Raw genomic sequence first — 15,523 nt, 5'->3', positions numbered from 1 at the left:
CTCAAACCTTGGGAGTAATGTAGTCCCAAAATGACCAGAGTAAATGAAAGTTCTCTCTGATTAGATACTCTCATCTCAACTATCAAATTAGAACACAAAGTTAACCATGTATACAAGTAAACAAAAGAGAAATATCTTGTACAGTAACAGAAATGAACCCAAAAAGACTTAAAATACTGAAATTATCAGACATAGACTATAAAAACATGCTTATTCCATTTACAGAAGTGTTGAAAATATCTGCAATGAATGGGAAATTATAAAAATATATCGTGGATTTGAAAAATAGCCAAACAGGGCTTTCTGGAGTGAAAAATATAAAAATCAAAATTAGGAATGTAATGGATAGGTCTATCAACAGATTCAACACTGCTGAAAAGCAATTAGTGAACTGGAAGACACATCAGAAAAAAATATCCAGAACACAGCACAGAGAGACCATAAAGTAAGAAATATATGAGAATAGCAAAATGAAGTTACAGTGGAAAGAAATAATATATACATATGTATATCTCAGAAGGACGGGGAAGAAGAAATATCTGATTAGATAATGGTTGAGAAAATTCCAAAACTGATGAAAGATACCATGCCACAAATGCAAGAAACCCAAAAAAACCCAAGCACACAAATAAAAAGAAAAACTACAAGTCTGTAGGATATTATCATTAATGTGGAGCTGGTGAGGACTTCCCACCCAGATTTCTTTTTTTTTTTTACCAATGAAAGTATCTTTCACAAGTGAAAGCAAAATAAGGACATTTTTATAAAACTCAAGAGAGTTTGACACCAGCAAATACTACCAGAATTTATCAAGGACATATGCAAAGTAGAAGGAAAATAATCCTAGATAGAAGTATAAGACTTAGAAAAGAATAAGGAACAAAGAAATTGGGAAAAAATGTGGGTAAATGGAAATAAGGGCAGTTTAAATATTTAAATAGTCCACAGGACTTACAAAAAAATAGAATTATAATAAACAGGATAGCATGAGAGCTGTTTTAAGATTCTGCATATTGGGATCCCTGGGTGGCGCAGCGGTTTGGCGCCTGCCTTTGGCCCAGGGCGCGATCCTGGAGACCCGGGATCGAATCCCACATCGGGCTGCCGGTGCATGGAGCCTGCTTCTCCCTCTGCCTATGTCTCTGCCTCTCTCTCTCTCTTTGTGACTATCATAAATAAAAAAAAACAAACAAACAAACAAAAAAAAGATTCTGCATATTGTCTAGGAGGGTAGAAACATTAATTACCATTAGACCATAATAATTTAAGAATGCAAATCATAAATTCTAGGATAATCACTAAATGAACAGAAACAGAGTCTACTTTCTAAACTATTTGAAGAGAAAATGGAATATAAAAAAATATTCAATCAAACGGGTGCCTGGGTGGCACAGTCAATTAACATCCAGCTCTTGGTTTCGGCTCAGGTCATGATCTCAGGACTGTGATCTCAGGATTGGGCTCTGCACTGAGCATGGGGTCTGCTTGGGCTCTCTCCCTCGGCTCCTCCTGCTCATGCTCTCTCTATATATCCAAAATAAATAAATAAATCTTAAAAAAAAAAAAAATCAATCCAAAGGTAGCTCTTAGCTTAAAAAGTGGGGGGTGGGGGGGGGGGGTTAACAGAGCATTTCATTACTTTGTTAAGAGACTGCAAAACTGTGTAAGTCAGGACAAGACCAAAAAGCCAGGCTTTTTGTGTTTGGTAACAGCTTTATTTTATTCCAGATGGGCAGCAAAGCGAAATTTATTGAGCAATTGTAAAGTGATAGTACAAAGCTCTGGAAGAGGAAGGGGACCCGGGAGCGCTGCCCTATTTGGTAACAGTTTTATTTTACTTTCTTTTTAAGATTTTATTTATTTATTCATGAGAAACACAGAGAAAGAGAGAGAGAGGCAGAGACACAGGCAGAGGGAGAAGCAGGCTCCATGCAGGAAGCCCAACGTGGGACCTGATCCCGGGTCTCCAGGATCAGGCCCTGGGCCAAAGGTGGCACTAAACCATTGATCCACCCAGGCTGCCCCTTGGTAACAGTTTTAAACAAAATGTTTGTGGTTAGAGAAATTCATGCTAAAAAAATACCTCTAAATAAAAAATTTCAAATACTATTTGTAGGTATATATAATACTATACATGGCAGTATGCTTTGCAGATAACTAAGTATAATACTATACATGGGAGTATGCTTTGCAGATAACTCCCTTTTAAGTTACTGCCAAAGACCTATTTCCATTAACAAGTCTAGATTAGGCATCTAAAGGCTTAACAATGTAAAACATTGAAAGATTAACAAGTACCTTGTAACTCTTCTTCTATTTCCTCTTCATCCTCACTAGAGGAAGCTAAGTAGGCTTGAAAATCCATGTCTAAAAGCTCTTCCTTTTTAAACTTCCTATTGAGTGTTGTAATTCTTTCATGATCAGTCTCATCCCAAGTGATCTCCACCTTTCATCAATAAGAAAAAAAAAAACAAATAAAAATAGAAGTATCAGCAATGCACACTTATAAAATATCATTAATGTGGCTATAAGCTTAAAAAGGCATACTAAAACAAATAATAAATGACATGCATAATAAAAAGTATTTTATTTATGAAAGGGGAACCATTTCAATTAACCTGTATCTTTTTCCTAACTCTCTGCTCTATGCAAGGTACTCTATTTTTTTTTTAAAGATTTTATTTATTTATTCATGAGAGACACACAGAGAGAGGCAGGGGCATAGGCAGAGGGAGAAGCAGGCTCCCTGCACAAAAGCCAATGCAGGACTCAATCCCAGGACCCTGGGACCACGACGAGCCAAAGGCAGATGCTCAACCAGAGTCACTCAGGTGCCCACAAGGTACTCTATTATTACAAGTAAAAATTCATCAATGTGTCAATTAATTATAGGGAAAAAAATAAAACATACTAGTAAAAAATTTAACATTATGAATTGACAAAAACATGTTTTTCACCTGGAGTTCTAAGTATTTCAGAAGGTCTACAAACCATGTGAAATCCAATAAAGCTTTCAACTACTTCCAGTATGGTTCGTTTTTCAAAAAAAGATTAAGAACCACTGATAAGAAAGGCATTTACTGGTTCGAAGTATGGTAAACCCTCATGATACGGAAATTCATCTATCTATAACATCACTGGTCTGGCTCTTGTCCTCCATCTATAACATTTGGTCTAGCTCCTGTGCTCCATGCAGGCCCTATTCTCAGATAGGCTCTATCAGAAGTTTTAGATGTTATCACAGGGTAGGTCCCCTACCCTTGTTTTTTTTCCCCCTCAGGTTAATCTCCCCAGATTAGGACAAAAAAATGAGTACCAATTAACCAAGGGATCTTTAAGATAGCTGACACTACCTTAGAAGTTCTAACTAGTCACCGGATTTAGAATTATCCCTATTCCGATAATTTGTCTGAATTGGTAACCACAAAATTGCTGCTGGAACTGGGACTGATTGTGGATGGTACACCTGGACTCTAGGAATTCCAGAATGGCTGTCTGCACAGACTTGCCTTGGTCATTTTTCAGTCTTGAAAACAACCTGACCCTTTATTTTATGTTACTGAATCTATTAAACTTCACTTATTTCATAATGGTGGGGTTCTATCATGCTCAGTAACTAATCAAGGCCACACAGTACCCAACAAAGCATGCAGGTGACAGATACAGCAGTTCTCTCTACCACTAGACTATCCTCAGAAGAGCACAGTGGTCTGTCACAGGAAAGGCAATGGGAAACCTGTGTGGTTACTGCAGTCTATCTGTGGGTAGCAGGTTTAATAGGGGGAAAAGAGAAGATAAGCAGCCAAGTAACAAATCAACGCAATAGAAATCTTCTGGCTAATTCATTACTGAGCAGTAAAGTTACATCTAATAATCCTGAACTATTTTACTTTAATTGTTTTTACAATTTTGGATCACATCTGCAGAAAAAAAAAATGTATTCCTATTTAAAATTTCCACTGGTTTTAACTGTGATTTGAGGTAATGCTACCTCCTTCTCCCACTTCCCAGGATATTAATAACCGACATATTACTTATTAAAGAATCTACTTGAGGGATCCCTGGGTGGCGCAGCGGTTTGGCGCCTGCCTTTGGCCCGGGGCACGATCCTGGAGACCCAGGATCGAATCCCACGTCGGGCTCCCTGCATGGAGCCTGCTTCTCCCTCTACCTGTGTCTCTGCCTCTCTGTCTCTCTCTGTGTAACTATCATGAATAAATAAATAAAATCTTTAAAAAAAAAAAAAAAAAGAATCTACTTGAATGAGAATATAGGGGAAAGATAAAGGAGAAAAAAGAAACATTTGCAGGTAATTGACTCAAGCTTAAAGGATAACAAAAATCTGAAAATAGGTTCAGACAGATGTGGTAGATAAAAATGCAAATACACTTGTGTCTCACTCCTATTTGTATTTGTGCACTAAAATTTTGAATACTTTCCATTTCTGAAGATGAATGAGTAAATAATACACAAACTCTTTTCTAAAAGCAAGAGTCCAGCTATACATCTTTAAAAGTTAAGAAATACCGTTGATGTTCCCATTGCAGCAGATGTGAAATATTTTGGTTTATATGCTGTTAAGTCCACTTCTGAGGCTATGTCCTTGGGCTCATCATCAAAAGTAATATCATCTGGTATAAACCTAAGAAACAAAGAAAAAATAAATTTATTTTAACATATGCTGTAGTGATAAACAACCAGAGTTTAGGTTCTTTTCTAATTAGTTCTAGTTTATACATACATACCATATAAAAGTTTCTATAAAACACACATGTAGATGGGGCAAACAATGTTAGAAATAACCTTGGCACAAAATTTATGAAATTCATAAACTATAAATCTGTAACTCCACTAAATTTGAGGGAACTTTGTAGGTAGAAACCCTGTGTTAGGAGTCTGTTAATATGAGTCAGGTGCAAACACACATGGGTCCCTCATGTTTCAAAAAGACCTAGACTCCTGATAGCATGGTATGAAGATCGAATAGAATTAGTACTGGATAAGTGTTCTGAAAATAAAGTATCAGACACATAAGGTGTCTCTGAAAATAAGGAAAAAACTTAAGGTAGACTCTTTAAAAAAATCTTCACAATATCATCTTACATTATTTTTTCACAAATAATTAGCTGTTAAATGTAAATTAGTCACTGTAATTGTCTGATAATACTTAGGCATCAGGCTAAAAAAATAAGGGGAAAAAGCAGAATTAAATAACCTATAGTTAATATATTTAGATTTTGTAATTTGTACAGGAGACTTTGGTTCCACACACACAAAAAGCATATGCTCAAAAAAAAAAAAAAAAAAAGCATATGCTCTATGATCCACTAAAAATGATTTTTGGGAGATAATTAAAGTTCATTAGGTTTATTTTATTTTATTATTTTTTTAGTTCATTAGGTTTATACAATATCCTTCTCTACCTAGCTATACTTCTGCAAGAAATTAGTAGAAAAAAAACAAATATCTGAAATAATTACTTTTAAATATAATTAATATGCATGCATTTATATTTTGAGGCAGATGAAAAAAAGTTTCCCTAGATAACTGGATGACAGCAGAAAACTCCATTTCGGTTGTTATGTTCAACAAAATAAAACAGGGAATGTAGATTTCTTTCCACGGTCATTGATCTTATTTTCTAGGCCTGCCAGGGCTTATTCTAATATTGCATGGAAATGTCTGAAAAAGGAAACACATGGAACAAAATGATGCCGAAAAGAATATGTTAACATGAATTCATGAAACATAGAGTTTGACATTCTAACAAATGCTTGTTACCTACTATTTAAACATTCAAAACAAGTACCTCCTATTTAAATTGTTGAGAAAAGAAAAAGAAATACTTGTAAGTCCTTCTTGCCAGAAATACAAGCGTACTAAAATCTTACCTCAGATTATCAATTCAAGAATTTTTATTTGTATTTTTCTTCCAGTCGGCATGCCTTTCAAATATGAAAGCCAGACACTACAATATGGTGAATTTTTTTCGGAAATATTTCATTTTGAGAACAAAGCTTCTCACAAACTTGGATACAAAAAGAACTGATTTCCATTCACAGTGTCATAATAGAATGGTTTACTGGGTTCAAAAGCACTAAGCTAATAACAAAATGCTATAGAAGTTCAGCTCCTCATTCCCTCAGAACTGACATAAGCAACCATCTAAGGCTTTTTAGCTTGGGGCCAGTGAAATCTGTGCACGTGGTGAAAATAATGCTCAAGTCTGAAGACAATGTCAGCTACACCATCCATTCACTGAGCATTTAGACCAGCACTGTCCAATGGAACCTTCTGTAATGACAGCAATGTTCTGTATCTGCTTTACCCAACATATGGCCAGTACGTACTTGAAATAGGTCTAGTGATGAAGCAAATGGATGAATTAAAATAAAATTTAAAAAAATTTTAATTAGTCAGATATGACTAGTAACTACTATATTAGAAAGCACAGGATTATAGGTACCAGTTTATTAGCAAATTCTTTTGCCCCCACCTCAATGCCTTTTTTTAAAGTTAATTCACCTGGGTCCTAATTCTAAAAGAGGTTGCAAAAAAATATTACTACATATAACCAATTACCTTAAAAACATAGCCAATATATTTGAATTTCAGGATTTAAAAGTGGGGTGACTCATACATAATACTTTTGCATTTTTTCATTATAGTTTTCTTTGTTGAGTGATGTTCCATAAGATGGAGTTCACCTAAAGCAAAAAATCTTGTGCAATATGAAACAACAGAAAATATTACCAGTCTAATATTTTATTTCTTACAAGCATATTGTGCCACAAGATAAAATTGGTAAGACACATACCTCAAATCTATGAATGAACAACTACTTTCGAATTCAAGGCCATCACAATCTTCATAAATTTTACCAGCTGTTTCAGGAGAATCACAGTCTACTACTGCATAGTAGTACCTGAGTCGTTTGAACTGATAATCTCTCAATTTTTCTCTAGAAGTCCTAAAAGGTAGAAAGCTCATTAAGCTTACCAATATGGGAACACAAATACCTATCTTCCTTTAAAAAAACAAATGTAATTATTTCAAGAATATATATTACAACCTGGCCTTCATCCCAATCCATCTTTCCTTCATGATTCTACTTGTATGGGCATTAAATATTTAAGCTCAATTTATTATTTTGAATAGCACAGACTAGCTATTTCGATTGAAATTTGAATCTAGAAAAGGAGAATATAAGAATTACATATGCTACTTATAATTTTTAGTTCTTGAATAGTCAATTTTTTTGGTTTGTTTTCCTACCACATATAGTCTCTGAAGTAAAACTGAACAAAATCACTATATTACAAAATATGCTAAGAAAGCATTAGCTCTCAGGAAAGAAATTTCTGATTTTGTAAAATGTTCATTCCAGATTTATGTATGCTCAAGTCTAAATTGTTAGAAGTTTAATTTCATTTCACTACAACATATTCTTTGAGGGTCTTCATTGGCTCTGTTTTGCCATCAATCTATTTAACCAACATTTTTATTACATGAACATATAGCTCCACCTAGTGGTTTAAAAGCTACCTTAAAGTTTTTTCTATTCATCATGATAAAAATTATGTTTTTTATTTAATCCATAAATTTTAAAAAATTACGCATTTTGAAGGCAAATAGGGTATCAGTCCCACTTATACGGAAAGCAACATCTCAGGGAAAAAAACCAAAACTTACTAATTCAGAGCAACGAGGCTGAGAACCCTTAATCAGTCTAATCATGAAATGTTTTTCAAAACTCCATAATTGTTTTTGTGAATAAAGAAATATGAATATACACACAAAAGGTTGTTGGAATAATGTGCCACTTCTGACAGACTTTAATCTGCTTTACTACCTGTTTTAACCATGAATAGCAGGCACAGCATAAACTTCAGTCCCATTAAAGTGACCAGAGTTCTTACAGCCACTCTGGAAAAACTGTGTGGAGGTTCCTCAAAGAGTTAAAAATAGATCTGCCCTATGTCCCAGCAATTGCACTGCTGGGGATTTATTCCAAAGGTACAGATGCAGTGAAATGCCGGGACACCTGCACCCCAATGTTTATATATATATATATATATATATATATATATTTTTTTTTTTTTTTAATTTTATTTATTTATGATAGTCACAGAGAGAGAGAGAGAGAGAGGCAGAGACACAGGCAGAGGGAGAAGCAGGCTCCATGCACCGGGAGCCCGACGTGGGATTCGATCCCGGGTCTCCAGGATCGCGCCCTGGGCCAAAGGCAGGCGCTAAACCGCTGCGCCACCCAGAGATCCCCTGCACCCCAATATTTATAGCAGCAATGTCCACAATAGCCAAACTGTGGAAGAAGCTTCAGTGTCCATCGAAAGATGAATGGATAAAGAAGATGTGGTATATGTATACAATGGAGTATTACCCAGCCATTAGAAACGACAACTACCCACTATTTGCTTCGACATGGGGGGACCTGGAGGGTATTATGCTGAGTGAAATAAGTCAATTGGAAAAGGACAAACATTATATGGTCTTATTCATTTGGGGAATATAAAAATTAGTGAAAGGGAATAAAGGGAAAGGAGAGAAAATGAGTGAAAATATCAGTGAGGGTGACAAAATATGAGAGATACCTACTCTGGGAAATGAACAAGGGGTAGTGGAAGGGGAAGTGGGCAGGGGGTTGGGGTGACTGGGTGATAGGCACTGAGGGGGGCACTTGGCGGGATGAACACTGGGTGTTATGCTATATGTTGGCAAATTGAACTCCAATAAAAAAATTAAAAAAAAAAAAAGTGACCAGAGTTCTGAGTTAGTGACATGAATTTGAGAGATTTCATTTTATTTTCTATAACAGATTAATACCAGTCCTTTTCAGGGGCATCTTCAGGAATACTTAATAACTCTACTGGTCCTTGAACTTGTTCTTCTTTCATCCTCTCCTTTCCAAACTCCGAAGGATATATCTAAATGCATAAAAATAAGATCAATGTAATTTATACTTCACTTTTCTTATAACATTCAGACCTGTCAAGGTCAGGAACTCTTAAGAGTTACAACTGAATTAGATGAAAACAGCAAGGATGACTCACTTCCAAACCTATTATTGGAAGCTAAAACATCCTGAGGAATCTCCTTAAAAATAGTCATTTAGACTGGAAAGTAACAGAAGAGGAGGTTGAGAACAAAAATAGAGTATCTTCTGCATACATCAACTGGGACAAGATGGTCCTGTGATCCAAAGGAAAAATTAAGAAAAGCAAGAGTTCAAGAAACTCAATACAAACACACATATGAAAAATGACTGGTTGACATGAAATATATGAAAATGATTAAAATATATAAAACATAAAGAAAAATAATTGTTTTATCTTTTGTCATATCATTTACCCAATGCTTTCTTTTAAGAAATACTTTTATTTTATTTATTTATTTATTTTTTTAATATTTTATTTATTTATGACAGATAGAGAGAGAGAGAGGCAGAGACACAGGCAGAGGGAGAAGCAGGCTCCATGCACCGGGAGCTCGATGTGGGATTCGATCCTGGGTCTCCAGGATCACGCCCTGGGCCAAAGGCAGGCGCCAAACCGCTGTGCCACCCAGGGATCCCTAAGAAATACTTTTAAATAGAAAAGAACTGGGATGCCTGGGTGATTGAATGTCTGCCCTTGGCTCGGGGCGTGATCCTGGGGTCGGGATCGAGTCCCGCAATGGACTCCCTGCATAGAGCCTGCTTCTCCCTCCGTCTGTGTCTCTGCCTCTCTGTGTCTATCATAAACAAACAAACATATAAATAAATTCCTTAAAAAAATAAATAGGAAAGAATTAATAATCTTAACACACAATTTAGATGGTCTTGGTAAAAGAAAAACAATTCACCCTCATTGGGATTTGGTATTTTTGTATGTTGGCTACTTTTGAGAGCCAAAAAATATAATTGTATCAATTTGTATTGTTTTGATAATACTGGGCTTAATATATTTTTGCTAACTAATACATGCTTTTTTGAGTTCTCTGCAATATGCAATTTATCAAATAGGGGCTTTGAGTTTTCTTACTAATTTGAGTGGCAATAATAGGTTTTGATGTGGAATTTTTAAATATATATGTAGTCACATCTGTTGATTCTGTTTCTTTTTCTTTTCTAGGTTGAGAAATTCCTGCTATCCATTTCCTGAGACACAAGATTTAACAAGAACACAATACTATTTTATTCCATTTCTGTGGTTTGATTTTTTATTTTTTTCCTCACTTTATCATCTGGAGTTTATTTTGGACTATGATGAGGTAAAGATCTGAACTAAACTCTTTATAAAGAGACTCATTGGTGTGTCCCATTATCAGGTATTCAAGCTTAGTTTAGTCTAAATTATAATATAAACTCTACTATTTACCAATTTCATTACATCAATTTGTCCTTCCATTTTTACCCAAACTTGCTAACACTTGCAGCAATAGAAAATGTTTATATGTTGTACCTGACAGGGTGAATCCTTTTATACTGGTATGTTCTCCCAAAAATTTATTAGTCATTCTCACTTGTTTATTCTTTCAGATGATTATTGGTATCATTTCTCTTTACTTTGATTTGAACTAAAATCATGATTAAAACTACACTAAAACTATAGAATTGACATATTTAAATATTTAAATAGAACAATAATTTAGAGCTGTTCCAGTCACAGTACTAAATAGTGAGCTTCTTTTAATTTCATCCTTACAACTATCCTAGGAAATGCTATTGTTCTATCCACTTGTCAGACGACAGAACATATTTGAAAGATTAATAAAATGCCCAAGATCACATTGCATGTATCAGAATCAATATTTAAATGTAGGTCTGTCATACTGCAAAGCCTAGATTCTTAATCACTATGCTTGCTCTCCAGAAAAATGGTATCTCAACATTTATTTTTTTCAAATTTATCCAGTGTTAGAGTTTACTTCATATGTATCATGTATATTTAAGGTAATTCCCAAGGACCTTACGTTTCTGCTGCTAGTAAAAATACATATTTTTTTTCTTAATTGGTTAAGAATTGAAGAATATAATTAAAAAATATCTATTCTGTCTTTGAGCTTTATAACAGCTTTTCAATTGACTTAAGTTTTTAAAATACATATAATCACATAACCCATCAATAGCAATAATTTTACCTCTTCCTTTCTAACTTTATTATAATATTTATTATACCAGTTTTGTGCCTAACTGTACCAGACAACTCCCAGATTATTTTCCTTAAAAAACTATGACTTAAAAAAAAGATTAAACTTAAAATGTCTAGAAATATTTTAAAATTAAATCAATTCTCACCTTTACAGAAAATATAACACCTCCTTTAGGTTTAAATGAATTGAACAGAGCTAGCAAATCTTTCGCCTTTAATCTGTCCCAGTCCATATTGCAAACTGCTAATCGACGTGTAACCTAAGAAATGAGAAAAATTAAATATAACATAATCTTTATCATTCCCATCACTTGCAAAATATACAAAAAAAAGTCTTCTTTCCCCCAAATTCTGAAATCATCAATATAGTATTTATCTAAGCAGTTTCTATCTGTAAAAGAAAACTTCGGTTGAGTCACACAATGGTAAAACTGTCAATAGATAAGCACTTTTTCTTACTTGGTTCTTAGCTCTTGCATCAGAACATGATAATCAGATTTTTTAACAACCAAGTTTGTTAAGCTATTTTGCTACCCAAATATGAGTCTGGAGATTGATTATGTTACCCCATAGCATTTCTAATAGTGCAGTAGGAACTGAAATGTAAACTACCAGCTACAACAGTATTTTCTAAAAATTTCATGTGAAGTTTAATTTCATGTGACATTTCTTTTTTTATTTTTTTTTTAAATTTATTTTATTTATTTATGATAGGCACACAGTGAGAGAGAGAGGCAGAGACATAGGCAGAGGGAGAAGCAGGCTCCATGCACCGGGAGCCTGACGTGGGATTCGATCCCGGGTCTCCAGGATCACGCCCTGGGCCAAAGGCAGGCGCTAAACCGCTGCGCCACCCAGGGATCCCTCATGTGACATTTCTTTAGTTAATCTCTATTTGCTTGGGCAGACATCTAATTTATATAGCTTCATTCCATATCAAAAATTGTTTTTAATATCAAAAAGTTTTAATCAGAATACCATAAGAGTATTATTTACCAATAAAGCTTTTCCCACTCAATTTAATAACATCAATTCTACCATTCATAAAAGCTACTTTTACTATGCTCTTCACAAATAATATTATTTATTCAAAAATTCACCTCATCAGCCCGAGGAGCATCTTTATCTAATTCTCTCCAAGCATGCTCAAAACCAGAGTCCTCCGGCAGTAAATCTGCCATATCTTCTTCATCTTCAGAACTGGTTTCTATATTTCCTTTACCCCTCGCAAGATCAGGGCCACTGTCACTTTCATCATCATTGTCACTATCCTCATCTTCATCTTCCTCCTCATCACTTTCATTTCCATCAATATAATCATCAGCTGAAGTTCTACCAGTGCCTATAATTCCATCTTCAGATTCTTCATCATCTATTTCACTTGCACTTTCTGAATCTTCCTCCAGAGCATCTTTGTCAAATATGTCACCATCTGTTGAGTTTTCATAATCATTGCTTTCTCTTGCCATTAATAGTGGAACCACTGTAAAAAAAGATTAAAAGGAGATATTTAGAAAATGTAAATACAAATTGAATCCAACTTATTTTGAACTCAAATCCAGTACAAACATAATTTCTACAAAATAGCCTAAAAAAACATAAATTCAGCAAAGTTCATGCTTAAGTTATTTAACATAAATTTGGATATTTACCCAATCATACAAGTAGATTCACATATTCACTCAATTATGGAGTGCCTGCTGTATGCTAGATGCTCGATACAAAATCATTGGCAATAGAAGCTATCAATGCCTACACTGAACTTAATAGTCAAGAGGATATGTGGACAGATATCAAAAAAATCAATCAAATCAATACATATAATAGGATTCTCTAAATAGGTATAACTGAATTGTTACTTGAAGGATGAAGAGGAGGTATTCAAGATTAGACCAATAGATGAGAGAAATGTTCCAAACACCAAAAAAGCCCAAAAACAAAACCAAAAAACAAATGCAAAGATCTAAAAATAGGAAAAATTGGCAAGAATGTCTAGATTGCAGATAGCCAGGAGTCAAGTAAGAAATTAAAGTGAAGAGTAAGGTAGGGGCCACACTTTCCAAAAACCAAGAAGAAGGCTTGGACTTTGTCATATAAGCAGTGAGAAGTCCCTGTTGTTTTCAGAAAGGAACATGATCAGATTGGCACAATGAGATCACCTTGACTACACTATAGAAAATTGACTGAAGGAGTCAAAAGCAGATGCGACTAGAGAATTAGAAGTACAGGACAATACTCCTAGCAAGAAATGCAGGTAGCACTAAACTGTCAGAGACAGAAAGAAGTGATGGATTCACTTCAGAGTTGCAGAGTCAGGAGGTAAAAATCAACAGTAATTAGTGACAGGGGCTTGATATGGGACACAGAAGTTTTAGAAATGTCAAAGATGAGTCCTAGCTTCTTGGCGTGAAAAGCTAGCTAGCTAGTTGGATAGAGAGATAAATGTGATGTTGGAAAAGAACCAGTTTGCTTGTTTGGTACAGGTAGATCATGAGTTGTTTTTGATATGTTGAATTTGAATGCCTTTGAATCATTAAGAGGAGATATCAAGAAGGCTGTTGGCTGTTTACAGATCTGAAAAATTGCACAGTGGAGATAAAATTTTTCATTCATTCATGTGTAATAATAAGAAATGTTATGATATAGATGAGATCACCTATGCAGAGCAAAATAATAAGTTTTCTGCTTAACTTTGAGCTTTGTAAGTAACTTATAGTTAGCAATATATGAAAAGTAAGGGACTATTTTTATTTAATTTGGATTTTTTTAGCTTTCATAACTCTGAAAAAACTCATTCTCTATTTCTAAAACAATCATACGATTCTACTGTGGGGGTGTGTGTGTTGATATACAGTATCGTACACATTTTATTCATCTTTAAATTGGAGCTTACGTTTCTGTTTACAGGTTCTGCTTGCAGAATTTTAAAAAAATTATTTATTTATTTTTTAATATTTTTTTTAAGATTTATTTATTTATGATAGACATAGAGAGAGAGAGAGGCAGAGACACAGGAGGAGGGAGAAGCAGGCTCCATGCCGGGAGCCCGACGCGGGACTTGATCCTGGGACTCCAGGATGGTGCCCTGGGCCAAAGGCAGGCGCCAAACCGCTGAGCCACCCAGGGATCCCCAGAATTAAAAAAAATTTAAAAGCTTAACACTTGGAATGAAATTTGAACTTAGTTTTTTCCCTGATTCCTATAATCTTATAATAGGTATTTATTGACAACATTTTTTTTTTTAATTTTTATTTATTTATTTATGATAGTCAAAGAGAGAGAGAGAGAGAGAGAGAGAGAGAGAGAGGCAGAGACACAGGCAGAGGGAGAAGCAGGCTCCATGCACCGGGAGCCCGATGTGGGATTCGATCCCGGGTCTCCAGGATTGCGCCCTGGGCCAAAGGCAGGCGCCAAACCGCTGCGCCACCCAGGGATTCCCCCAAAATATTTCTTATCTACTATGTAAAAGGCATTGAGCTCAGGAAAGGGAAAAGGGATATGGCTTATATCGTGATCCCATGCTCTTGATGGGTTCACAAACAAAAGGAAATTATTTACTGATTTATGAAGCTATGTTCTAAAGTAACACAGAAGGAACTTCTAAAATTGGCCTGTACAGCAGTATTTATAATAAAAAGGGTTTCATGAAGATGCCATTTGACCTGAGGCTAACTGAAAAAGAGTTCCATGAGGAAGAAAAGAAATGGGCTTTTATTTTAGTGCCATAAGGGAGTGGGGAAATCATAAAAAACAAAAAACAAAAAACTAGCCAATAGATGTGAAAAAGCCAAAAAAAAGGGGGGGGGGGCATTATTGTAAGTTCTGCATATGGGATAAGAAAAATGCCACCATAATAGTGAAAGAAAGTTACTATGAGGCAAGCATCAGAATTCACTTTTAAACAATATACTGAGAAATAATACCTTCTACACTTAGCTTTATCTAATATTGCAATTTTCTCAAGCATCAGTCATTATTATACCATTTAAATGATTTTTGCATTTCACTGATGTTTTTCATTAAACTGAATTTTAAGTTAAAAAAATTAGCTTTGCTCTAAATATCTCTGAAGTCACAGATATGAGGTAGTGGTTACATTTTTTTCCCTAAGATGTACGTAACTATTAACATAAAAAAGTTTGAGTATCATCTCACATACGCCGTTTTCTCTTATGACAACAATATACATACCACACTTTCAGTTATATAATAAATTGATATACAACTGAAACTAATGATGTATTATATGTTGGCAAATTGAATTTAAATACAAAATAAAAACATACATTCAAGACTTGAAAATATCTAGTATTTTAGTATTTTTGACAATATCAAGTACAGAGTATTCATTCATTAAGTATTTGCCCAGAATC

General features: G+C 34.8%; 2 protein-coding genes across 4 annotated transcripts in view; one reads left to right on the top strand and one right to left on the bottom strand.

The window, feature by feature from the left end:
- The window catches only part of NDUFAF5 (NADH:ubiquinone oxidoreductase complex assembly factor 5), a 424,603-nt gene that overhangs the window by 341,366 nt on the left and 67,714 nt on the right, over positions 1–15,523 (top strand). The window lies entirely within an intron of this gene.
- ESF1 (ESF1 nucleolar pre-rRNA processing protein homolog) overlaps positions 1–15,523 on the bottom strand; it is a 65,601-nt gene that overhangs the window by 45,267 nt on the left and 4,811 nt on the right. For all 3 annotated transcript variants that reach the window (XM_025469269.3, XM_025469270.3, XM_025469271.3), the window contains exons 3-8: positions 12,251–12,633; positions 11,297–11,410; positions 8,845–8,945; positions 6,818–6,970; positions 4,528–4,642; positions 2,299–2,446 (exon numbers count right to left, since the gene is read on the bottom strand). In XM_025469269.3, the coding sequence (XP_025325054.1) occupies positions 2,299–2,446; positions 4,528–4,642; positions 6,818–6,970; positions 8,845–8,945; positions 11,297–11,410; positions 12,251–12,633 (1,014 nt within the window). The remainder of the gene's footprint in view (positions 1–2,298; positions 2,447–4,527; positions 4,643–6,817; positions 6,971–8,844; positions 8,946–11,296; positions 11,411–12,250; positions 12,634–15,523) is intronic.

The sequence above is a fragment of the Canis lupus genome, chromosome 24, assembly GCF_003254725.2.
Source record: "Canis lupus dingo isolate Sandy chromosome 24, ASM325472v2, whole genome shotgun sequence".
Lineage (NCBI taxonomy): Eukaryota > Metazoa > Chordata > Mammalia > Carnivora > Canidae > Canis > Canis lupus.
This window is presented reverse-complemented; position numbering and strand designations above follow the sequence as displayed.